The 27,697-nt window shown below is 41.8% G+C and overlaps 1 protein-coding gene across 8 annotated transcripts in view; it reads right to left on the bottom strand.

Moving 5' to 3' along the window:
- The window catches only part of NTM (neurotrimin), a 1,373,850-nt gene that overhangs the window by 146,361 nt on the left and 1,199,792 nt on the right, over window positions 1–27,697 (bottom strand). For all 8 annotated transcript variants that reach the window (XM_068240414.1, XM_068240418.1, XM_068240419.1 and 5 more), the window contains one exon: window positions 7,210–7,344. In XM_068240414.1, coding sequence (XP_068096515.1) covers window positions 7,210–7,344 — 135 coding nt within the window. The remainder of the gene's footprint in view (window positions 1–7,209; window positions 7,345–27,697) is intronic.

Here is a 27,697-nt window from a genome sequence, read left to right as displayed (position 1 = left end):
AAAAAGAGAGAACACCAAGAGCCCAATATAGTGTAGTATGTACTGGTAAGGTATAATTGATAGAGTAATAATATTAATTTAATACTCACAAACCAGGGTTACCAAGTAGGCAACCACTGTCAAAGCAGGTGGGGAGATTGTCCTGACCCCACTCAGGATTAAAAAGTCGCTCTCTGTAGTTGAAGAAGGAAGGGTACAACCCTCCACCAAGGGTGGACTTGATGTAGATAATAGGATAACAGAGGCGCCAATAGGATAAAAAACACTAAAAGAACTTAAAAACCCATTTTGGTAATAGAGGAGGCAGTGGTGGACTCACCCCCTCCAAGCAGAACACACGACTGTGGATTTTCAGTCAAAACAATTTTATTGGATACTCCAAATAAAGTGCAACGCGTTTCACGGGATACAAACCCGCTTCATCAGGCAATAACAGATAGGAGTAAACAGCATCTGCCAGTATCATCAACACTGAGCGCCTCAGTGTTGATGATACTGGCAGATGCTGTTTACTCCTATCTGTTATTGCCTGATGAAGCGGGTTTGTATCCCGTGAAACGCGTTGCACTTTATTTGGAGTATCCAATAAAATTGTTTTGACTGAAAATCCACAGTCGTGTGTTCTGCTTGGAGGGGGTGAGTCCACCACTGCCTCCTCTATTACCAAAATGGGTTTTTAAGTTCTTTTAGTGTTTTTTATCCTATTGGCGCCTCTGTTATCCTATTATCTATTAATTTCTCCAGCATCTTTTCAGACTCTGCTCATTAGTATGGCAGAAAAAAAAATCTCAATGGAAGTTGTTTGTAGAGGGAAAACAGAATTTCTGATAACATTACTCTCACCCCAAACCTTTTGTTTCAACCTTGGTAACGTTCACCCACCCCAAGTGTCACCCTACCACCCAGTGTCATCCTCCTACCATGCAGTGTCAGTTTCCCCACCAAGTGTCACCCTCCTCCTCTCATCAAGAGTCACCCTCCCCACTAATTGTCACTTTCCTCCCACCCAGTTCCAACCTCCCCACCAAGTAGCATCCTCCTATCACCCAGTGTCACCTTCCTCACCCAGTGTCACCCTCCTCCCACACTCTCCCCACCCACCAAGTGCCACCCTCCTACCACCTAGTGTCACCCTGCTACCACCTAGTGTATAGCCCCCACCCACCCGCCACACCCTGCACCACCCAGTGTCATTCTCCTCCCACACCTTCCTAACCCAGTGTCACCCTCCCAGCAGCACCCAGTTTCACTATCCCACCCCACTCAGCAACTTAGACATCAATGCATTTGTGTCTAAGGTAGAATTTGCTGCATTTCATATATGTGGGGTAGTGTATGTGCATTTCACATGTGTCAGAGGTACCATTTGATGCATTTCACACGTTTGCTGAATTTCATGTTTGGGAGCTAACGTTTGCCTCATTGCATCTACGGAGAGCTTCTAAGTCCTGAGTGGGGACAGGTCTAATCTTCCCACCTGCTTTTACAGTGGTTGCCTTTGAGGTGACCCTGGTTTGTGAGTATTATTTATCTGCATTACAGATTTCAATATTTACAGTACTTATTACACTATATTTGGCTCTCGGTGTCCCATCTTTGGCAAAAGAAATACGGTAATTAGGTCAGTATCAAACTAGAAGTTTACTTTAATACAATTACGTAACATAAAAACTTGTGCAGCACTAATATTTGAGGATTTTTTTTTAATGAAAGTGGAATTTCACTTTAGGTCTAAAAGTGTAATATTTGTTGATAAAATTGCTAATCTAATCTAAATTTATCAAACATAGAAATATTATTTTCAATAAATCTGAGGTACCATAAATTACATTTGAAATGCTGGAGAGGTACTGAACTCCACACTGCCGGCACACCACACTGTATCTGTGTCACAACTTCTAAATGTTACAGATACGCAAAGCCTGAGTGCTGCAAGAGGTAGATGCGTGCAGATGATAATACACAATCAATATGCTAATGTTCGCTGCACATGAAGAGCCCGTTGTCACATTTCAGGAACGCAGTACAGGCATACTAACAAGACATCTGAAACGTGGGCAATAACAGAGAAATGATGAGCGCGGAATACCTTAATACTCTCGTAATGTGAGCTACTGGAGCCTGAATGCAATTAGCATGCAGAACGAAGTTAAATCTCTGAGCTGCATTCTAACATGTTGCATCACCAAAGTCTGGAACATAACATGTGATAATAGCAGATAAACTTGCACCAGTTCCTTGTGGCATGTAGCCAATGATCGCATGTTGCAGAAGGGGGAACAAATATAATACTGATTGTTATAGCAACAGTAAACTTTTGTTTCTTCCCCTTGAGCAGTGACACTTTTTAACCAGTAACCGCATTACATTTATGGAAACTAGTATTTCTTATGAAGAATATTATATTTTTGTGTTCACCAGAATGGTTATATTATCTTTCCTAAGGAAGCAAGTCAAGAATGAAATTTGATCTCAGGAATAGGTCAAAGCTGATGTCTGATTACCACTTTGCATATGCTTGTGTCCTACCAGTTGTCACCAGACCAAAGTTTTAAAGCCACTTCTGTATAGAAGGACAAATCGGTATCTGTGGTAAAGATCAATCCTGTAGATGTTTGATTTTCCCTTCCCTTGTTAGCAGTGGCATCACTAGGCTTAAGTATTCAGGGCCCATTTCCCAGATACTTAGCTGCGGAGCCCGATCCTACCACTGGACTAAAAGTCCTGATTTGTGATCTCCTATACGAGACCCCAGTGAAGCAACATGTTGTTGAACTATCCTCCTGCACTTCATGGCTGTTTATAATGAATCTTGTGTGAATTATGTCTGGGAGGACACGGCCTAATTATATTGTTTAGGAGACATGCTGCTTAAGGGCCCATTCATTTCCTTTTGGATCCTCTCTCTTCTGATAGACTTAGTACAACTCTGCTTTGCTTCATTTTTAAATATTCTTTATTTTTCATCAAAAACACAAATAAGTATATCAGTCACAAATCTGTGAATTGTACATGAGAGATTAACAGCAATATATAACAGTAATGTGAACAGGTAAATTGTAGAATAAGCCCTGATGCATATCTTATGTAAACATATTCAGAATTATAACAACCGGTTTATACTCTCATGCTAGGAACGCACAATGCAATTTTCTGACACATTTACTGTCAGATCGATTATTTCCAACATAGAAGTGAATAGAAAATCGATTGAACCTGTTGGAAATAATCGATCCGACAGTGATTCTGTCAGAAAATTGCATTGTGTGTACCTAGCATGAGTATGTCTCGAGATTACGTGTTATAATTGGTCCAACATAGATACGGTACATTTCAAAATATCAACTGATCCATAACAATGCATGATGGGAAAAGCAGCAGTCATGTTGCTGCTGCTCCTTGTAGTTCCTCCCACTGTCAATCAGAATGTGGGTGGTTGGTGTGCTCATACTGAAACAATATAGAAAAAGGCAGGAACTTAGGGATATAGGAAGTCTAAACGCTGGAGAGCTGCAGAAGTTTGGGTACCTGCCTGGCACACACCATGCAATTTCCATTAGACAGACGATCAAATCGATTATTTCCGACAGGTCCAATCTGATCTCATTTTTCTGATGGATTTTGTATAGAAGTGATCGGAAAATCGATCAGAAAAGTGATAGGAAATCAGATCAGACCCATTGGAAATAATCAACTGTCCCGTCTGACAGAAAATTGCATCATGCCTCCATATGCACCCATATGAATATTCATAGCAGGACGTTTGGGTTCCTGCTATGAACAATATTTAAATGGGTTTGGCGTAAGGTGCCTAATATTCTTTTAGGAAGAGGCCCCAACTAAAACTTTGCTATGTGGCCCCAACGGTTTCTAGCTACGCCACTGTTGCGTAGGTTGATTTTTTAAGCGATTTTCCATTTTTAATGATAAAAGTACAACCCTAAGTCCAGTCCCAAGTCACGTGGGATTTTTCAATTATGATTTCAAATGTATTACCCCAGTTTTATCTGCACAGCCACGTGCATAGCTCAGTTTTTCTAACACAAAAGTGAGTACCGAGTGTGGCAGTTTTCTTGCTAGCGCAGCAGATCCTCCTCCAAAGTCCAAATGCATTCTGCTCTCTGCAGTTAAAGCGGAATATAACCCTGCATTTCAACTTTGCGCTAAAATATTATTTACAGCATATTATATGCAAAAAGCATTTTTTTTTACTAGACCAGCATTGGAAGGGTTAAACACAGAGGTTTAAAGTTCCTGGAGAGATATGCAGAAGTTCAGATTGTTACATTCTATTTAGTTATATGTATCTATTGATAAATGTTACACACTCTTTGGCTGTCCTCCAAGCTCCTTCTCAGTCAGAGAGAGTCACATTCAACACTTAGATACATTTATGTAAACAAAATGTATCTATGTCAGCTTCGGATGCGTCTGCAGAAATCTCCAGGAACTTTAAAGCCCTGTGTACCCCTTCCAATGCTGGTCTAGTAAAAAAAAAATGCTGGTTGCATATAATATACTGTAAATAATGTTTTAGAGAAAAGTTGAAATGCAGGGTTATATTCCGCTTTAAGGCCTTTTTTCCCACAAGCAGCTGACAGGCAGTGAATTAACTGCCTGTCAGCTGCTCCCGTCCACCGGATTGGGTGCTTGCTAGTGCTTGAGAAAGACGGCTGACCCCAACAAAGTTGCATCTGAGTACGGTGGTCACTGTGCTCAGCTCCGTCAAGAGACTTTTCTTAGCTGCTGGGTAAGGCCGCACATGTCAAACGTGATGCACTCAGTTTTGCCAAATGATTCCATTTGGCTGCATGTAATCGCAGTCAAATGGAGCTTATAGCCGGTGGTTGAACAGTTCAGTTGTTCGTGGAAGAAAGGCCTCTTACAGATGCAAGGCGGAGGAATTTCCTGGATTACTTACTGGGTAGTCTGTATTTCACACAGAGAAACATAGGTTACATTTCATGCTTGAAAGTACTACTCTTTAAGCATCCAGACCTTTTATTGCACAGCAGGAAAACTCAAATGGAAAGATTATTACCGGTATTTCATTTACAAAAATGGCTTGTACACCACTGATGCATGGCTTATGTGTGAAAAAAAGCATTGAACAATTAGGGCTTAGTGGCTGACTGATTTGGTGAGCTACTTGTGTCACAAGCTGGAGGGTTGGTGCAGGTTACAGATGGGTTAATGTGAGGAGCACTGCATAGATCTTGTGATAGTTTCATTGGGGTATATGCACTACGAGCATTAAATCTTACAAACAATGAGAAAAGTAACGCATTGCATGTAATATATTGCATTCTGCTCTACTCATCGTGCGGTAAGACTTTACACACATTGCTCTTCTTAAACGCAGTGTTGTGCACACACCCCATTGGTACATGTCATAGCATTTTTGTTAATGAAGATGGAATTTCCATTCAAAGCGAAATTCTAGTTAATACATACGTCAAAAAATGTTACATCATCTTCATCTCACACATGCTTCCCGCAGCACATTTTCACTATACCTTTCCCATGTATGATTCTTGCCTTTTATATTTCCACCTTGCAGCCACTTGGCTGCTTGTGAGGTCAGCACCATGTACACTAGCTTAGCAAAATCCTGGCAATGTAGCGGGGCACATATAGAACATTATACAGAGGGGCACTCTTCAGGAGGCTGTATACAAAAGGCAATTATCTGCAAAAGGGACCATTCAGAAAGGAATAATTGCATTATATACAGGGGGCACTATTATATACAGATGCAGTATAACAAGAGCAACATTCTCTGTAGGACACACTATGCAGAAGGCATTGTTATTTACAGTGTTATGTGCAGAGATCGCTATACAGGGTGATCTACTGGGAATACTATACAGGGGACACTACACAAGATACATTCAGCTACAGGGGACACTGTACATGGGGCACTGTACAGGATCAATATTCTCTACCGGGGCCACAAATCTGCAGGAGACACTATACAGAAGAAATGCCATCGGGAATTGGCAACAGTCATGATGTCTGTAACAAAGCTAATATCAATTAATCTCGTAAAATAGTATTTTGTTTAAAATTTAGGATGGACCTTTGCTACCAGGGCTGCAGTGCTAAGGGGTCCTTCTATTATATGTAGTGGGAGTGTCCAGTTTTATCTCAATACTGGGTTTAGGTTGTTGAACCCATTTCTAAGGTTATTGGCAAGACTCTCCCTCTGGACCCCGCAATTTTGCTCTTGGGTAACAAACTGAGCTTGATGCAACACCCCACTCATTGTCTGGTCCAGCACACTGCAAATTCTGCAAGCTCCTATTTAGCTTCCAAATGGAAGTCTCCTGTTATCGAGTAGTGTCTCACACACATGGATTGATGATCTATGAACATATGCTAGCCATGGTCTAAGACCATATGCCCCAGTTTGCTAACACCTGGGATGCTTGGATTGTTCATGCAGACAATGTAGGCCTGTCCTATCATGTCTTTTTTGGATAAGATTTGTTCTTTTACATTAATGCCTGTATGGCTCTTTACCTTCTCGTCTCCAGCTAATCACTCATGGTCAAGTTAGTTAACAATTAGTTAAAAATTAGTTAACAATTAACAATACCATCATAGGACATAACATTCACAGGTAATGACCTGTGAATTTTATGTCCTATGATGGTATTGTTAATTGTTAACTGATTTTTAACTAATTGTTAACTAACTTGACTTTTTTCCCCTATGTTTTGGTTGTATTCTATTTCTTTTTTTGTTCCTTGTGTACTACCTCAATTTAAGCCCCCTGCATGGGGACAATAATTACATTTTGTACGATATTCTTATGTGATCAAAATCAAAATCTTTGAAACTAGACTAAAATGTAGGGTGACTTTACGGTCGGTGATTGCTTGGCTCCTGCTAGAAATTACAGAACTCACACATGACAGTGAATGAAACATAAATAAAGCACATGTGACTGCAAGTCTAACAGGCATCACCACCACATTCTGAGACCAGACCTACTGGATAGCCTATGAATAATGGACACATAAATAGTTACTTCCTTTGGCCCAATAAACAGTGGAGATGGGAAAATGAAACAGACTTCTATTGATTATTCAATGCAGAGTCAGTGTGTTTACGGAGATAAGACTGGCGTCCTTCTAGGCTTATCTCTTTATGAGTTCCTCCTAAATATTTAACCAAGGCCTTGGATGAGCATGCAACTTCACTTACAATTCACTGTGACTTTAACCCTTCGGACATCTGGAGACGAGACGTCATTAGCTGCACTGCACTCATAAAGCCCAGACTGCTCTCGTGTGATTCCGGTTATTTCCAGGTATTCATCTTCACTTACGAAACCGTGTGCTGAAAGAGAGCAAATGTGTAAAATTATGAATCACAGTCAGGATTTACATGAAGACTCCACACATCCAACATCACAATAATGACTAATTCACATGGAAAGTAGATGTAGTTCTGCAGCCACCACACGTCATTTGTCAGCTCATTACAGCATTTTAGCAGTGTAGTGGAGGGAAGGGCAAGGGCGGTTGCTTCATCAAAGTTAATGAGAACAACCATGACGAGATGCATTCTGGCAACCACGCAGTACCACACCACCTGTTCACCAATGTGTTACTGAGCCATTTGGCATTGTGATTTTCTCAGCACTGAATGGTTGAAAGACTCTTGGTGAAAGTTCACTGAACACACCTTACTATTGCCCATGCGACTTGGTCAAAAATGTGTACACATTTAACATCACTCTACGATGCAAATCAAAGTGAAACATGATCCAAGAACTTTAGTTCCTGAAGTTTACATATATCTGCTTTTAAATTGTTTGGATCCTGATCATGTGATTATGCTGATAAGATTGTGTCTACAAAGACGTATACAAAAAGATTTAGATCAACAGAAGCTGCAGTCATCCCCACCCATTCTCTGATGCTCTAAAACTCTGCAACTGCCTCATTTTTTTCAATAAAGCTTTACTAAACAAGCAGGACACTTAACAAAAACTCCATTTCAGATTCAGGAGAAATAATGCATGGATTAAACAGATGGATACAGTTCAGTGGCTGTATGAACATCATCTGAAAGAAATCTAGTTAACAATCAAAATAAAGGCCCTAGCTATAAAAGCGCAACCCATGGTAAATGAGTAGCATGAGCGTTAAGGTAAGGTAGCGGTAACGCTCATTAGTAATGTGCACTATATCTTAGCAATGCTTGCCCTACTCGAGTACTGTGGGTTGCACTAGTAGTGAAAAGTGCGCTACACTGCTGCTATTACTAGCTGTAATATTCCTATGCGCCATCTGTGCACAGCAATATTGCATCACTTTAGTGCATCAGCACCAAAGGGAGAAGAAATCTCCTTTAATGTTCCTTTAATTCTATAGAAAATGGAAAAGTACAAAGTGAAACAGCTCATAACAGCAATCCAAAATCAATTTACTAGCCATCTGGTAGAAACAGAATTTGCATTGACTTGTGTTATACTCAAGTCCATGTTTCTGTTTTTGCACCGATTTATTGTCCCTTCTATGTCATCTGTGAGGATGAAGGACAAACTGACAGCCCAATAACTACAGACACTAATCATTAGAAGACTACAAAGAGGCATAAACATTGCTACCGTGGATTAAAGAGGGAAAAGGCATGCATGAATAGCTGGCACATAGAGTAACCTAGATCCCCTTTTAGGTGGGGATGCTTCTGGTAATGTAGAGGTTATTAGACACTGGTGCTTTTCTTTTGTAAATGCAGAGTCTAGCAGACTCTGGCCATGTTACTTGCAATGAAGGTGTTTGCTAGTACTGGCTTCCTCCCTATTCTTTCATGCATTTTAGGGGTAAGCAGAGATTGGCCCTTTGGTTCCAGGCAATACGAATATTAATGAACCCAGGTGGCCTTTCTTCTGACAAAATAGGAGTTAGCGGACCCTGCTTCCTCTCCACTATTAAGACAGCACATCATGGACCACTATAGTCTAGAGACTTCTAAGAATGCAAGGGTCAGAAGACCACAGTTCTCTGTTCTCCTTGCAATGTTACAGTAGCAGACCTTGGTTCTCACTCTTCCCAAAAATGTAGAGCTAGAAAGAATGCAAGCATTAGCAGAAGTTGGTACCCACTCCTCCAATCAGTACTGCAATTAGAAGAACTTTGCCTCTCCTAACCCCATTCTCCTCACTTCCCAGATATGAAGGCGTAGGCAAAACTTTTTTCCTGTTCCCTTGTAGGGCTTACACCCAGCACCATAAGGATTTATCAAGTCCTGTTCCCCCCACAGTTGACAATATAACGATTCATAACTATTGGCTCCTTTCCTCTCATTAGTATAAATATTATTAAACACTCTTCCCTTCTTAGGAATGTAGGGGTTAGTACACACCAGACCCTCCTTCTGGTAATGAAAGAGTTAACAGACTTTAGGCCTATTTCCTTTCAGAAATGGAGGGGTTCAAAGACTCCAGATTCCTCCCCCACTCACAATGTAATTATTAGCGTCTTTTCCCTCTCCTTTTAAGCAAGGTTGGAGTTATCAGACTCTGGATCTACCTTTTTCTGGCAATCAAATAGGACTAGAAGAACCTTATTCAGATTTTACATGCACTTCAGGGTTCAGTAGACCACATTCTACCCTATCTACAGCAATCTAAGGGTTTTTATACCTAAGTCCTTCTTGTCCACTACTACCAACTGGCCATCAGAGTAATTTAAGGTTTAGAGCTGGAGGAGAAGATGATGTTTTCAAGCTATAATAAGAAAACAAAAAAAATCACATTTTCTCTGTATGAGAATTTCATTTCTTCTGCCACTACTTGTTTAACCATTTCCAGACTACAGAACATATGGACTGTACAAGCCCTGTTCTACCAACTCTCACAGGTCCCTCTGCCTTCTGAACAGTGAGCTTCAGAAGGTCACCCTTCTTTTACCCTGTGGGCCTGACAAAATCCACCTTACATTGTACTGTGAGCGAGACCCATCATGATTTTTCTTTCTTGCATTAGGAGTCAACAGGCTCTCTGAACTGTAGGTACTTTGTACACTGTGGAGTTCTGTAGCAGTTCTGTAGTTGCTCTAAGAAAAGGAGTCTTACAAGACATAGTGAAATTCAGGTGAATGAGACCCATAATAGACATCAGGTGACATTGCACACACAGAACATGTGCACTGGATCAGACATTTTCCTACCACCACTGTAGCTTTATAAGATAAAGCACACGCGGACCCCGAAGCAGTGCGCTCATTGTGTATGCATAGCTAGAAGGACATTACACGGCAGGGCGAGTGCACAGTCATCTGGAAATGAAAATTGTGTGACGGCTCTCATGGTGACACTACAGATGACAATGCCAGAAAGGGCTTATTCCACTTCATTAACCCTCTGAATGCTGAGCCTTAAGAAGAGAAGGAGTTAATTGTACCCTGTAGGGGCAGCATTAAGTTTAGCAATGTATTGTTATGTGACTGTGTGATCAGACAGAGAGGGGTTAAGAGGTTAATGGTTCTTCTGTAGATTCTAGGATAAATTATCTAACTACCCACGTGTACAGGATGAAGGAAAGGACACAGAGCTTATGTGGAAGCATTCTGGATGCCCATATAGAATGCAAAGGGAATTCTGGTGTCCCAGTACAGGCACTGTTTTAGTGAGCCATATGTAATTAAATACGTATTTCAGTGATTCAACTGTGCAACAGAAATAATTATGGTAACAGAACACAGAGAGCACTATGGTACCCTAAGTACAAGAAAGATTCATAGACCCTTGTACAATGTGTAGAACAATCTGGCAAGCCATGCACAATGCAGTGTTCCACTGGTGTATTTCTGACAATCCATATACAAAACACAGCACTTTCTGCTGCCCCATACACAATAGAGAGAGGGTTACCCATATGCAACACAAGGAGGATTCTGCTAACGTTTATATATAGTAGACTAGTACACAGAAGAACATTATGGGGACTATATTCACATGGTGGAGGGCATTCCAATGAACTACATGCAATGTACTAAGCCTTTGGATGCCCCATATACAAAGCAGAGAACATTCCAGTGACCCATAAACAATGTAGGTACACGTCTGATGACCTATATGTAATACAGGGAACATTGTGCTAGCCCATAAACAGTAGAGACACTGTTTTGCTGACCCATATTCAACAGTAAGGCCTCATTCATACTACACGTGTTGCTGTGCCATGCATATAGTGTGCGATAAACAAAGACAGCAGACGTACATAGGATGCACTGTCTGACGTTATCACTTATGCTCTGTGTGCACTGGTCTCTAAATGCAATGTCGACCATTCACTGTTAGTGAATGGGATCAGCAGTGCAATGGACAGCAGCAAAGATCAACGCAGATGCCATGTATTGTGTTGCACATGCATGGCCAAATGTATTGCATGAACAAGGCCTAATAGATAAGGATGCAGTACTACCCTGTCCACAGGGCCAGTTCTAGATCTTTTGCTGCCTGAGGCAAAGGGGAGTATGCGTGCCCTCCCCAATTTGGAGTGATCGCTCAGCACCCGACAATTTACTCTGCTACATTTAATGTTCTCGCATGACATGCTGCAACTCAACACAATAGCACACTGGCTGGCTGTGAGTCTTTGACAAACAAACTGCTCACCCTCAGCCACTCCATTCCTCCTCAGTCAGGACAGCAGTGTCAGCTCCTCCCTTCTTGCTTTGCAGTCAAATGAAACACTGCTGCTCTCCTGTCTCCCCCTCCTCACTCACTGTCCGACTCCTCACACAGCACTTCAAGCTGCTTTTCCCTAATGATGACCTCTTCACCTCACTCCCCTCTCGCTTTTCCGCCTCCTTCTCTAACTGCATGCCGTTAGTGTAAACACAGTACAAAAATGCTGCCTCTGTAATCTCTGCGTCTGATGCAAATGTTTCACCTTGCTTCAATGAGAGAACCGGCTCTGCCTGACCATAGTGAACACACAAAGTCGTTTTGTTCCCCAATAAAATACACACAGTGATTCCCCTGGTCCAACACAAAATCATCTGTAGAACAATGTCCCTCTGCACTTGTATATTGTCATGTGCAGAACATTGCTCTGTTGTACCTGCACTCAGCCTTATGTAAACCACACTGCACCTGCACACAATCGGCATACAGAACATTGCTCTACCATACTCACACACAGAGAGATCTGAAGAAGAGTTATACTGCATCTACCTATCACTACTAAGTCATGTGCAGAACACTACATTATACAGGAGAACAGCGGCGCCAAAAGGATAAAAGGAAGCTAAATGAGCTTAAAAACCAAATTCTTGGTAAATAGAGGAGGTAGTGGTGGACTTACCTCCTCCAAGTAGACACACAACGACTGTAGTAAACACAGTCAATATATTTTATTTATGAACTCCAAATATGCAACGCGTTTCGCAGGTTTGATCCCGCTTCATCAGGCAATAACAACGGAGCAATAGCTGTAAACAGAGATAATTGGCTCATAACCCATGTGTAGTCATACAGTCATTAAATTGTATAAAAATAAAATATATATAAAAATTATAAATAAATATCAAACATCAGAGGTGAAATAGATATTAAAAAGTGGGGGTGATTGGGATAAAAACAGTGGAAAAGGTAATTGTGAGCAGTGATGAGCAAAACTGTTAATATTCGTTTCACATAAAATCTTGCAATAATAATGTTTAATTCAAAAAACAATTTTGGTGGGGGGGGGGGGGGGACATAAATAAATAAATTCCCGTTAACTTGCGCGTTTTTTGCGTACATTGCACATATCCACGAAAAAACACCGATCTTTTGGGCTAGAATAAAAATTGTTTTGGACGCTTTGCGCTAAAATATAGTTCTATATGTTTTCACAAAAATATTGAGCTAAAAGCAAAGAATGTTAAAATCAAAGATAAACCTCGAATCAAAAACCAAATTCTCAATGCAAAAATTCACAAGCAATGGAAAAAATGAAGGTTTCATAAGGAAAGACAGCTGGGACTTATCATATGTGGTCAGTAGAAGAGCCAGGCACCTCTGTGAGGGCTCACTTCCAGGAGTGCTCATTTATACTAGTTTGGGGGTTGATTGACCAATCACAGTGCTTGGTAAATGTGCTGAGTCATTCGGAACATGTGCAGATGCAACTAGCAGTTGCTGGTGCCATTTTGGAATAGGGCAAGATTAAGGGCAAGTTCATTTTAGTGATGCAGTGCCATCTAGTGGTGGATTGTGATATATGTATATAGGAGATTGTATGATAAAGTGCATAGTAGACCGTAACAATTACATATTACCTGAACAGATAAAATAAGTACCTGCAAGACAGGTTAAAATGATGTGATACATGTAAAATAATAAGATAATCAAAGAATATTAATAATGCATACTATAAAAAAATATATAAAAACCTCTAGGAAAAGCATGATATATATCGTTTTTGGGGATGATGTTTAGTAGTAGGGCTTGGTTGATGAAGTCTTTAAGGATTTTATTGAGTGTGATGGTGGGGTCTGAGGAAAGTTTATTGTAGTGATCCAGACTCTTAGGACACTCGCTCCAGAAGGATTAAACGAGGTCCTAGAAAAAATCTATTAATTTTCTAAGTAATATAGTCATACTGTTCCGTTCACACTTTTATCTAGTCCTCTCTTTTAATTTTTTAATTTCTGATGTTATGATTTTACAGTCTTATATATTTACTGTAAATTATGTACAATCTATACATTGCCACAAAACTGCAAAAACCTATGGATGGATAGACAACAATATGGTTACTTATATCATGATGCTACAACATCAAGTGACACAGATGTGACAATTTTTCCTAGTGTTTTATATCATGCTTTTCCTAGAGGTTTTTATATATTTTTTTATAGTATGCATTATTAATATTCTTTGATTATCTTATTATTTTACATGTATCACATCATTTTAACCTGTCTTGCAGGTACTTATTTTATCTGTTCAGGTAATATGTAATTGTTACGGTCTACTATGCACTTTATCATACAATCTCCTATATACATATATCACAATCCCCCACTAGATGGCACTGCATCACTAAAATGAACTTGCCCTTAATCTTGCCCTATTCCAAAATGGCACCAGCAACTGCTAGTTGCATCTGCACATGTGCCGAATGACTCAGCACATTTACCAAGCACTGTGATTGGTCAATCAACCCCCAAACTAGTATAAATGAGCACTCCTGGAAGTGAGCCCTCACAGAGGTGCCTGGCTCTTCTACTGACCACATATGGTAAGTCCCAGCTGTCATTCCTTATGAAACCTTCATTTTTTTCCATTGCTTGTGAATTTTTGCATTGAGAATTTGTTTTTTGATTCGAGGTTTATCTTTGATTTTTACATTCTTTGCTTTTAGCTCAATATTTTTGTGAAAACATATAGAACTATATTTTAGCGCAAAGCGTCCAAAACAATTTTTATTCTAGCCCAAAAGATCTGTGTTTTTTTCGTGGATATGTGCAATGTACGCAAAAACCGCGCAAGTTAACGGGAATTTATTTATTTATTTATGTCCCCCCCCCCCCCCCCACCAAAATTGTTTTTTGAATTAAACATTATTATTGCAAGATTTTATGTGAAACGAATATTAACAGTTTTGCTCATCACTGCTCACAATTACCTTTTCCACTGTTTTTATCCCAATCACCCCCACTTTTTAATATCTATTTCACCTCTGATGTTTGATATTTATTTATAATTTTTATATATATTTTATTTTTATACAATTTAATGACTGTATGACTACACATGGGTTATGAGCCAATTATCTCTGTTTACAGCTATTGCTCCGTTGTTATTGCCTGATGAAGCGGGATCAAACCTGCGAAACGCGTTGCATATTTGGAGTTCATAAATAAAATATATTGACTGTGTTTACTACAGTCGTTGTGTGTCTACTTGGAGGAGGTAAGTCCACCACTACCTCCTCTATTTACCAAGAATTTGGTTTTTAAGCTCATTTAGCTTCCTTTTATCCTTTTGGCGCCTCTGTTCTCCTGCATAATATTGAGTCCACCCTGGGTGGAGGGTTGAACCCCCTTTTTCTCATCTACAGAGAGCGACTTCTTATTCCTGAGTGGGGTCAGGAAAATCTCCCCACCTGCCTTTACAGTGGTTGCCTAAAGGTAACCCTGGTTTGTGAGTATTAATATTTACTCTATCTAGTAACCATTTACCAGTACATATTACACTATTGGGGCTCTTGGTGTTCCTTGTTTTTACTACATTATACATGCACACATAGTTATCTGCGAAACATTCTACTTTGCAGCTGGAAATAAAGAATGCCAAATAACATGCTGCTATATCTAGACACAGTCATTTGCAGAGATCTGCCCCTCAACACTTGAAAACACATCATTCTGTAAACACGTGCTATGCATCTGTCCTTAACACACCTCAATCTGCAGACCTTTGCTATGCTGTAGCAGCACTTGTCTAGACACACAAAAGGTTTCTATGATATATAAAGACAGAATGTTGTGCAAAGCATCAATTCTGCTTTAGCTGAAAACTATATAACATGGCTGAGCTGCATCTTGATATACAGCAATTCACAGAACATTGCTCAATTGGACTTGGGCCCTCACAGTTATCTGGAGAGCCATTGTACCTGGGCACATAAAAACCACCCAAATGCCGTTACACTACATCAGGACACTGCAGAATATTCTTCTGCAGACTTGGATGCATAAGTTTCTGAAACCACTGTTCACTTGCATTACCATTTACAGTCTTTGGTATTAATGTAGAAAAGGTTAATTGGTACAGCAGCACTTATCGTCCCAAGGGGCTCTGCAGAAACACAGTTAATACGTAGAGCAGACTTCACAAAGGAAAAGAATGGTGAGGGAACATTACATTAAAAGAAGATGACAATCAGAGACACTCAATGACAGAAGACAATTAGTGCAGTAAAAGCAGATTTTCAATGATATTGCCAAAACACTGACAACTTCAGTGACAGCAAGAGATGAGGAAAATCAATGAGGAAGGGGGAGGGAGTTTATTTGGTGTTCTGCATTATCTGGTGGAGATGAACACACGTGCTCATCATATTTCCTTACTGTGAACTACCTATCTTCTGCATACAGTATTTACAAGAAACTCCTGCACTGAAGTGTGCCCGCATAAAGTCATTCTGCCGCATATTCAAACACAGATCTTCAGCAAATGAGCAATGAATGCATTTAGCAAACGTCCATCTGGTGTGACAGCACCCAAAACACAGAAGACTTGTCACGGTCATCATTGCTATGCTATGAAGAAAGAGTTAGGAACAAAACACTGCAGAGTATATGCAAGAATTACTACTTGTGTTCTTATACCCCATTAGGTGGTGGCAGAGAGCTACAAGTGGATATAGTTGGCTGAAGAGCAAACAAACAAAACTTTGCTTCATGTAAAACCTCAATTGAGGCACAGTAGCTTATGAAAAGAACATATCAAGTTAGAGTGGGGTCAATACGACTGAATCTTAGTAACATATAAAGTATAAAATGCAGAGGACAGCATAGGGAGTGCAAAGGGTTAAATGGGTGGCAGCATAGGGAGTGCAAAGGGTTAAATTGGTGGGTTTACACTGAATCAGTTGCAACAGATAAGAAGGAATTTGTGCATGTTTCGCTGTGAGCCAGTTTACATCGATGTGTTATATCATACTGTAGATGTAAACTGACTCATAGGGGAACATGGAAATTCCATCTCATCAGTTTTCATGGGTGCGTTATAGCTGACAGCAACTGATTCAGTATAAACCCAGGCTGAGTGCTGGTTCACACTGGGGGTAATTGTGCTGCTCCTGCCAATTTCCAGTGATTGGCAAAGCGCTAGTGCAGTGTTACCCTATGAGGGTGTTCTCACAGAAGCGTTTCAATTTTTATAAAATCAAAATCTTGCTGCAAGTACCAATTTTCAGTCAACTCTGCTTAAAGGAATGTGCAAAAAATGCACGTTTCTTTTAAAATCACTTTGAAAATTGCAATGGAAAATTGCAATCACTAAGGACTTAACAATTGCAATCGCAGTGTGAATGAAGCCTAACATGGTCTTTCTATGAGAAAAGACATGTGCAGTGCAAAATGAATGCATCCAGGAAAACGATACAGAATGTGTATGGTGTAAATGGGCATTACATTTTGTACATTAGGTTAGGATACTAGAAGGTAAGAACACTGAAAGCAAATAACACATTTATAAACGGATTCTTAATGAATATAGCAGTATGTAAACCGTTATGGGAATAAAGTCTCTGCCTATAAAAAAAGGCTGCTATGAATAAATAAAAATGTCTTGAGCATGATTAAATGTAAAATGAATGATTTTAGAGTCCTAAAGTATGAGGGGACTGGATCTGCATTAAAGACATTTAAGGAATGTAAACTATGAAAAGGAAATTAGATAGGTAGAAGTAGAAGCGGCAAAACAGGTCTCTAGCAATACGAAGTCAAATCCAAAAACTTTTTACAACTACATAAACTCAAAAAATGGCAGACGGAGAATATAAGACTTCTTAAAGATGAGGCAGAGGACTTCACTGTGAAAGACTGAACTAAAGATGAGATAATGAATGCATGGTTTGATTTCCTTTGCTTAGACTTATAATATAGTTGTAGGCTGTAACCAGTCTTCCACATTTAGCATTAATTACTCAATGCAAGAAAACGTGCAAACAGTTAAATGAAAATCATGATACATGAGGCAGCTGGCCCAGACAGCATCTAAGGAAGATGAACTCAGTTATTGGTACTTTTTTTCCTCTTGTAGCCACTGGGGCCCCCTACAAGCTCTGGGGCCCTGGGGTAATTGCCCCCTTTGCCTCTATGGTAGCGCCGGCCCTGGCTATAGCCATCATTCACATTATGGAATATGGTGGCGACTGGTGTGCCCAAATTTCCAGCACCTGACTCACCTTCTTACTCTCTATCTTTGTACTGCTCCCGATGCTGAGGACGTGCATTCAGTCACTGGCTGGGCATAGATGGGAGTGGTAGGGTTTGGTTTTAATCAATTTATTGTTAACACTGAACTTCTTTCTGGTTGGGTAGCCTGGAGATTTTTAATAGTCTTTTATGTGGATAAAATTAGTTGATCCAGGGATTTTAACCACTTGAGGACCACAGTCTTTTCGCCCCTTAAGGACCAGAGCCTTTTTCTCCATTCAGACCACTGCAGCTTTCACGGTTTAATGCTCGGTCATACAACCTACCACCTAAATGAATTTTACCTCCTTTTCTTGTCACTAATACAGCTTTCTTTTGATGCTATTTGATTGCTGCTGCGAGTTTTACTTTTTATTATATTCATCAAAAAAGACATGAATTTTGTCAAAAAAATGACTTTTTTAACTTTCTGTGCTGACATTTTTCAAATAAAGTAACATTTCCTATACACTTGAGCACGAAAGTTATTCTGCTACATGTCTTTGATAAAAAAAAAACCATTCAGTGTATATTTATTGGATTGGGTAAAAGTTATAGCGTTTACAAACTATGGTGCCAAAAGTGAATTTTCCCATTTTCAAGCATCTCTGACTTTTCTGCGCACCTGTCAGGTTTCATGAGGGGCTAAAATTCCAGGATAGTACAAATACCCGCCAAATGACCCCATTTTGGAAAGAAGACATCCCAAAGTATTCAGTGAGAGGCATGGTGAGTTCATAGAAGATTTTATTTTTTGTCACAAGTTAGCGGAAAATGACACTTTGTGAAAAAAAAAAAAAAAAAAGTTTCCATTTCTTCTAACTTGCGACAAAAAAAAATGAAATCTGCCACGGACTCACTATGCTCCTCTCTGAATACCTTGAAGTGTCTACTTTCCAAAATGGGGTCATTTGTGGGGTGTGTTCACTGTCCTGGCATTTTGGGGGGTGCCTAATTGTAAGCACCCCTGTAAACCTAAAGATGCTCATTGGACTTTGGGCCCCTTAGCGCAGTTAGGCTGCAAAAAAGTGCCACACATGTGGTATTGCCGTACTCAGGAAAAGTAGTATAATGTGTTTTGGGGTGTATTTTTACACATACCCATGCTGGGTGGGAGAAATATCTCCGTAAATGACAATTTTTTTATTTTGCTTACACACAATTGTCTATTTATAGAGATATTTCTCCCACTCAGCATGGGTATGTGGAAAAATACACCCCAAAACACATTATACTACTTCTCCTGAGTACGGCGATACCACATGTGTGGCACTTTTTTGCACCCTAACTGCGCTAAGGGGCCCAAAGTCCAATGAGTACCTTTCACAGGTCATTTTGAGAAATTTCGTTTCAAGACTACTCCTCACGGTTTAGGGCCCCTAAAATGCCAGGACAGTATAGGAACCCCACAAATTACCCCATTTTAGAAAGAAGACACCCCAAGGTATTCCGTTAGATGTATGGTGAGTTCATAGAAGATTTTTTTTTTTTGTCACAAGTTAGTGGAAATTGATTTTAATTGTTTTTTTTTTCACAAAGTGTCATTTTCCGCTAACTTGTGACAAAAAATAAAATCTTCTATGAACTCACCATACTCCTAACGGAATACCTTGGGGTGTCTTCTTTCTAAAATGGGGTCATTTGTGGGGTTCCTATACTGCCCTGGCATTTTAGGGGCCCTAAACTGTGAGGAGTAGTCTTGAAACCAAATGTCGCAAAATGACCTGTGAAATCCTAAAGGTACTCATTGGACTTTGGGCCCCTTAGCGCACTTAGGGTGCAAAAAAGTGCCACACATGTGGTACCGCCGTACTCAGGAGAAGTAGTATAATGTGTTTTGGGGTGTATTTTTACACATACCCATGCTGGGTGGGAGAAATATCTCTGTAAATGACAATTATTTGATTTTTTTTACACACAATTGTCCATTTACAGAGAGATTTCTCCCACCCAGCATGGGTATGTGTAAAAATACACCACAAAACACATTATACTACTTCTCCTGAGTATGGCGATACCACATGTGTGACACTTTTTTGCAGCCTAGGTGCGCTAAGGGGCCCAACGTCCTATTCACAGGTCATTTTGAGGCATTTGTTTTCTAGACTACTCCTCACGGTTTAGGGCCCCTAAAATGCCAGGGCAGTATAGGAACCCCACAAGTGACCCCATTTTAGAAAGAAGACACCCCAAGGTATTCTGTTAGGGGTATGGTGAGTTCATAGAAGATTTTATTTTTTGTCACAAGTTAGTGAAAAATGACACTTTGTGAAAAAAACAATAAAAATCCAATTTCCGCTAACTTTTGACAAAAAATAAAATATTATATGAACTCATCATACACCTAACAGGATACCTTGGGGTGTCTTCTTTCTAAAATGGGGTCACTTGTGGGGTTCCTATACTGCCCTGGCATTTTACGGGCCCAAAACTGTGAGTAGTCTGGAAACCAAATTTCTCAAAATGACTATTCAGGGGTATAAGCATCTGCAAATTTTGATGACAGGTGGTCTATGAGGGGGCAAATTTTGTGGAATCGGTCATAAGCAGGGTGGCCTCTTAGATGACAGGATGTATTGGGCCTGATCTGATGGATAGGAGTGCTAGGGGGGGGTGACAGGAGGTGATTGATGGGTGTCTCAGGGGGCGGTTAGAGGGGAAAATAGATGCAATCAATGCACTGGGGAGGTGATCGGAAGGGGGTCTGAGGGGGATCTGAGGGTTTGGCCGAGTGATCAGGAGCCCACACGGGGCAAATTAGGGCCTGATCTGATGGGTAAGTGTGCTAGGGGGTGACAGGAGGTGATTGATGGGTGTCTCAAGGTGTGATTAGAGGGGGGAAATAGATGCAAGCAATGCACTGGCGAGGTGATCAGGGCTGGGGTCTGAGGGCGTTCTGAGGTGTGGGCGGGTGATTGGGTGCCCGCAAGGGGCAGATTAGGGTCTAATCTGATGGGTAACAGTGACAGGTGGTGATAGGGGGTGATTGATGGGTAATTAGTGGGTGTTTAGAGGAGAGAAGAGATGTAAACACTGCACTTGGGAGGTGATCTGATGTCGGATCTGCGGGCGATCTATTGGTGTGGGTGGGTGATCAGATTGCCCGCAAGGGTCAGGTTAGGGGCTGATTGATGGGTGGCAGTAACAGGGGGTGATTGATGGGTGGCAGTGACAGGGGGTGATTGATGGGTGATTGACAGGTGATAAGTGGGTTATTACAGGGAATAACAGATGTAAATATTGCACGGGCGAATTGATAAGGTGGGGGGGGGTCTGAGGGCAATCTGAGCGTGTGGGCGGGTGATTGGGTGCCCGCAAGGGGCAGATTAGGGTCTAATCTGATGGGTAACAGTGACAGGTGGTGATAGGGGGTGATTGATGGGTAATTAGTGGGTGTTTAGAGGAGAGAATAGATGTAAACAATGGATTTGGGAGGTGATCTGATGTCGGATCTGCGGGCGATCTATTGGAGTGGGTGAGTGATCAGATTGCAAGGGGCAGGTTAGGGGCTGATTGATGGGTGGCAGTGACAGGGGGTGATTGACAGGTGATTGACGGGTGATTGACAGGTGATTGACAGGTGATCAGGGGGGATAGATGCATACAGTACACGGGGGGGGGGTCTGGGGGGGGTCTGGGGAGAATCTGAGGGGTGGGGGGGTGATCAGGAGGGAGTAGGGGGCAGATTAGGGACTAAAAAAAAAATAGCGTTGACAGATAGTGACAGGGAGTGATTGATGGGTGATTAGGGGGGTGACTGGGTGCAAACAGTGGTCTGGGGGGTGGGCAGGGGGGGGGGGTCTGAGGGGTGCTGTGGGCGATCAGGGGGCAGGGGATTGGAAATCAGTGTGCTTGGGTGCAGACTAGGGTGGCTGCAGCCTGCCCTGGTGGTCCCTCGGACACTGGGACCACCAGGGCAGGAGGCAGCCAGTATAATAGGCTTTGTATACATTACAAAGCCTATTATACACAGTACACGCGGCGATCCGGGTGCTAGTAACCCGCCGGCGCTTCCGAACGGCCGGCGGGTTACAGCGAACGGGGGGCGGAGCCAGTCCCCGGCGGCTGATCGCGTCACGAATGACGCGATCGCCGCATAGCCACTCCCGCAGCCGCCCCCGCCGATGGGCGTATTGCGGTCGTTTGGGCCCGGACTTTGCCGCCGCCCATCGGCTGGGGGCGGTCGTGAAGTGGTTAAGTTGTTCCAGGGATTTGATCTGAATGCCATCTGGAGTCAGGAAGGAATTTTTTCTCTATTGGGGCTAATTGGACCATGCCTTGTAAGGGTTTTTCGCCTTCCTCTGGATCAACAGGGATATGTGAGGGAGCAGGCTGGTGTTGTACCTTGTTCTCTGGTTGAACTCGATGGACGTACGGTATGTTTTTTTTCAACCCAAGTAACTATGTAACTATGAAAAGTCATGCATTTTTGCCACGCCAATGTTACAGCCCGGAATATACTAAATGGAATATTGCTAGGACCACTGGACTCTGGGAAGGACTTGCGTGGGTTGCTTATTTAATAAACAACTGTATTCAATGCCATGCAGCAGCAGCTAAAGCAATACAATTTTGGAAAGCATGCGTAGGAAATATTAGAACATTTAATGCCACATTTGGAATATGGAATATAGTTTTAGGCACCACATTTACAATAAAGACATTGAAGTGTCAAGTGATCAGGTATCACTTTTGCTTCCCGTGAAGGCAGATTGTGACCAGGTGTAAAAATGTGTGCTATTTTACACAAGGGAAATGTTTGCTAGGGGTTTGGAATACATTCTATATTACTGAGAGAAATGGTCTGAAATGGTTTTAGTCTTCCATTAATGTCAGCGCTTAAGCAAAAGTGCAAGATGTCCAAATGATTTCATAAATATTCTCCCCAGTATTCTCCCCGGTACACAACACAGCATGATTGCTCGGTGCCGTTACACAGAGCTCATAGACTCCTACAATAAGCAGCGACGGTTTCTGTTCTCTAAGGTGGAATTTATGATATTCTAGCAGATAATATGGCATGCCTCCCTTTATTATATGATATGTCACATTCTACAAAGACACCAAAAAGTCTTCTTTGTGTTCTCTTCAGCTCCTAGACAGGAGTTGTCGTCACTTATCAAGGCAAGAAACGTGCCGCCAGGAAGCCATTAGCGCATAATAAATCACAGGTAATTTCTAATGCTAGATTCATTGAAGTCTAATTAACTTATCAAGTGCAAGAAAGTGAAAAGTTCAGAGCGCCCCATGACTCTATAAGTTGGAAGTGCTGTTATAGTATGAATCTCGTGCTGCTAGCATTATGTTTTTGATATTGCTCCATTCCTATCATACTATGATAACATTGCCCATATACCCCCACAGTGGAGGGCGACATCTGCTAATAGCAGAAATATTTGACGTATATGCAATGTCCCTGAAGTAAAAAAATGTTCATTCTTCGATTTCAGCTCCAGCAAAACTTTTTTGTATGGGGCAAGCCAAACAGTTAGGATGCTAGCACCCTAACATGTATAGTCATATGGAGATGGAGAGGTATTCCAGGGGGTACCTATGTATTTGCTAGACTTTGACCAATATGCTCATGAAGTGTCAGTTGTGATCTTCACTAATAACAGTAGACCCTGATGAAAAAGTGTGCCTGGATCAGCTAACTGTGAACCCCAACTGTACCATTGATGGATATAGGGCCATTCCATACGATGTCTTTAGGCCAAGTGTACTACCCCTTTATAAAGTACTAGTAGACCCAACCCGTTTAAAAATGGGCTCTAGGTCTACGGCCGCCGCCGCCAGTGCGCATGCAACCGCCGCGCCCCCGCACCCTCCCACCTCGCTCCGCCTGCACCCACCCACCTCGCTCGCCCGTCCAGCTCCCTGGTCCCAGCTCTCATGCACAGTAACAAAAATCCTAGGACACAGGGACACAACTGCTGGACGCAGCGACAGTTACCTTTTATTAGGTAGGACTAGTAAAAAGGCCCGCCCTTTAAAAAACAGGTGCTAGGCCACGGCCGCTAAACCCCAGCAACTCACATACTGACGCTTCGAGCTCACCCGTCTCCCACCACTGTCTGAAGTATATGCACACAGGGATTTGTTGCTTGCTTGGCAGTTGGAAAAAGCTGTTATTTCCCACTATGCAATGAGGTTCTCAGACAGCAGGGACACACACACACACACACACACACACACACACACACACACACACACACACACACACACACACACGGACAGGATGCAGAGACACAGGGGTTTTATTATATAGGATAGTATTAGAGAAGTACCTCCTAGTGCAAACATCATTTCAAGTATGGTACTCCTTGACATATTTTTATCAGGAGTACTGAATACTTGTGTATAAAAGCAATATTTGTGTATAAATGTGTAACGATCGGTGTAACACAGAGAGGATCTGATTACCGGTGATCTGCAGTATCACCGAGAATACAGATATATACCCGATTATTGATGATCTGCAGTATCACCGATAATCAGATATATCTCTAATCTCTGGACACCTGAGCAATATGAGTGTTTGGTGCAACAGTAAAACTTTGAGGAGAGCCTCCGTATAGAGGGTGCAAGGCAGTAAGAGATACTGCCCAAAGAACAGGCTCCTTCCAAAGGCCTGAGGCTCCCCACGGGGAGGAGTCAGGCTGAGAGTGGGAAGGACCAGAGTGTGAGTGACACCAATGGTGGAGTGTCACTGACAGATCTGTGAACTATCTCTAAACAGAGGAGATAGTTCTCGAGGTCGGACAAGCCAGGTCGGCAACAGACAGACAGATCAGATACAGAGGAAAGAGACTGATACGGAATCCTAAGGCAAGCAAGGTTTGGCAACGGAGTATCAGATATAGCGAAGTACCAAATCAGAGATCAGAAGAGAGGTCAGGAAAAGACGAAGGTCATAACAAATAATCAACAATAGTCTAGTCTAAAGGTGTTAGCTCCTTGATCATCAACACCCTGGGACTAGTCTGAAGATATAACAGGATGGTAAAGCTAATTCCTAGTCTTGGGTGTGAGCTCCATAGTCATCAACACCCTGGAACTAGTCTGAAGAATAACACAGATAATATACAGTATTCCTAATCTGGGGTGTGAGGTCCGTGATCATCAACACCCTGGAACTGGTCTAGAGAATAACACAAATGATATACAGAATTCCTAATCTGAGGCGTGAGGTCCTTAGTCATCAACACCCAGGAACTGGTCTAAAGAATAACAAAGAATCTGACAAAAAGGTCTGAGTGCTTCCACGTAGTGATCGCAACGGCAGACAACCAGAGAATGACCAGCACCCAGTATATATAGCAAGGCACTCTCCAGCGCCTCCCCTAAGTGCTGGACCAATGGGAAGTGGTGGAATTGTCAGCTGACCGGCTTGGTCAGCTGACTCCCTTCTGGCTGTCATAAAAGCTCTGCCTCTCAGCGCGCGCGCGTCCTTCTGAACCTGTGTGGACTATCAGTCCCAGCCACACCAGACCTGTGCTGCAAACCATCCGCTGTGCTGAACGCGGAACCAGCCGCACCGCTATCAGAGCATGCGGCGGTTCTTCCGCATTCAGCCATACTGCTAGATGTAGGCCTATGCGTGCAAACCGCCGCGTCGGACCCGGAATCCGCCGCCTTGTTCTCAGGACATGCGGCGGTTTCTCCGCGTTCCGTCATGCCAGCAGATGCAGGCCCACACGGGCAACCTGCCGTGTTGGACGCGGAATCAGCCGCCTTGCTCTGAGCACCTGCGGCGGCTTTTCCGCGTTTTCTCACAAATGCTTTTCAAATGTTCCTTCATGCTTTTAATTAGCTAAGAATTCTTTATCAAGCTTATTTATATATAATTATATTTAATTCCCGATAGACAGTTTGTGACAAATTCCAAATGCCCCCCTAAACCAAACTCAGGGGTACTGTAATTTGGATGCTATTCTCATGCCGATAGTAAAATATTGATAATATATTACCAATATTTTAACTATCGGCTAGGGATGAGCATGCTGAATCGGAATTGTTATGGTTTTTGGCATCAGAATTTATCAGTTTTGAGTAAGAAAGTAAACTAGGAGATTACTAATCTCCGAGTTTTGTTCTGACATTTTACATTGAAGTGAATGGTGCCGATTTCCGTGGTTAATAGACACCCCCCCCCCCCCCCCCCGTACATACTATTGTCAGAAAATTTGCCACGCATGTTAGGGAGCTTAGTAGGAACATAACAAAAAAATTTCAAAAATACAGTAGTTTTTGAGACAATAAATGTTAAATTCCATAAGAAAAATTTGGTAAAACAACATTTTGCCACAGTACAGAGTTTTCAGAGTTCCAAATACACATTTCATTCATTTTTAGAAAACGAACAGTGATGGGTCCCCCCTCCCAAGCCACATTAACACTTTGTCCTCTTGTCAACAAGCAGTGAAGAGAATCTCTCTAATCGGAAAGCAGAAAGCCGAACAAACCAAAGTAAATCAGGAACTGATTTATCAAGGCAGGTTCTAGGAAACAAACAAAACTGGAGGGAAGCAGTTGTCCACAGCTGCCAATAGTACGACTGGATGTTCTGAGCAACTGTTTATTTTTACTCTAATATTCCCTTTACACCTGCTTTCATAAATCGGCTCCAAAGATTCTTATCCACCCCCACTCTATCCAAAACTAAGTCAGAGTCGGACTTTAATAACTAACTTGGTTATTTTGTCAGTATCTGACTCTTATCATCTACATGTGCTCTTACTGGCTGCCACTTCTGAGTCATATATATATATATATATATATATACATACATACATACATACATACATACATACATACATACATACACACACAGTGGTGTCTCGGATATCTGGAACTCAACTAACTAGCTGTCTCCAGCAACCAGCACATACCAACGGCAGTACTCACAGTGGTGAACGTCATTTTCTTAAGCTGTGTGTGGGCTCTGCTGTGGTTAAAGGGTACCAGAGAAGTTGGGGGAAAGCTATTATACATACCTGGGGCTTCCTCCAGACCCATATGCAAGGATCGCTCCCACGCCGCCAACCTCCGCCGATGCCGGGTCCCGTCATTACCGCCAGTCGGCTGGCAGACGCGGCCAATTGTCCGCATCACAGGGGGCTCCCTCCAGACTGGGTTCCATGGATTCCCCAAGGTTCCCCAAGGTTAATTTACTTTTAACTACTGTATTTTAACATTTAGTACAGAGTTCATGGTATGTATTTAGAGTTGGGTATAGTACTGTATATTAGATATCACTGGCACGTTTTTCACAGCACTTAAAAGAGAACACTAGACAATTGGTATCATTAATGTTCCCTCTGGCATTCAAATTCAGTGTATCACCTGACCTTTATTACCAAGAGGATTATAACTTGTTGTCTCTGGTGACCTATTTACAATGACAATTATTTACTACCAACAGTGGCTACTACTAAAGTGATGGATTTACTGCTTCCAAATCCTAAATCCCAACATTGGATATTTCTGGCTCCTAGTGTTCTCCATTTGACAGCACAGACCCTTATCCAAAGCACTTCTCATCACAAACGTATCTTCCGCTAGGACTTTGCAGTATACACAGGGAGAGTAGCAGCAACCTCACAATAACACAGCAAAGTGTAGCCTACCTGAGAGCAGTGGGATCCCTTTTCTGTTTTGGATTCACAGCACCTTTCCCTTGTGAGATGTTATCAGATCAATGTACTGACCAAATTACAGCTCCTGACCCTCATCCTCAACAAAACTAGATGCTATATTGC

The sequence above is a fragment of the Hyperolius riggenbachi genome, chromosome 6 (genome assembly GCF_040937935.1).
Source record: "Hyperolius riggenbachi isolate aHypRig1 chromosome 6, aHypRig1.pri, whole genome shotgun sequence".
NCBI classification, from domain to species: Eukaryota; Metazoa; Chordata; class Amphibia; order Anura; family Hyperoliidae; genus Hyperolius; species Hyperolius riggenbachi.
The sequence above is the reverse complement of the archived record's forward strand: the minus strand, read 5'-3'. Positions and strand labels throughout refer to the sequence as shown.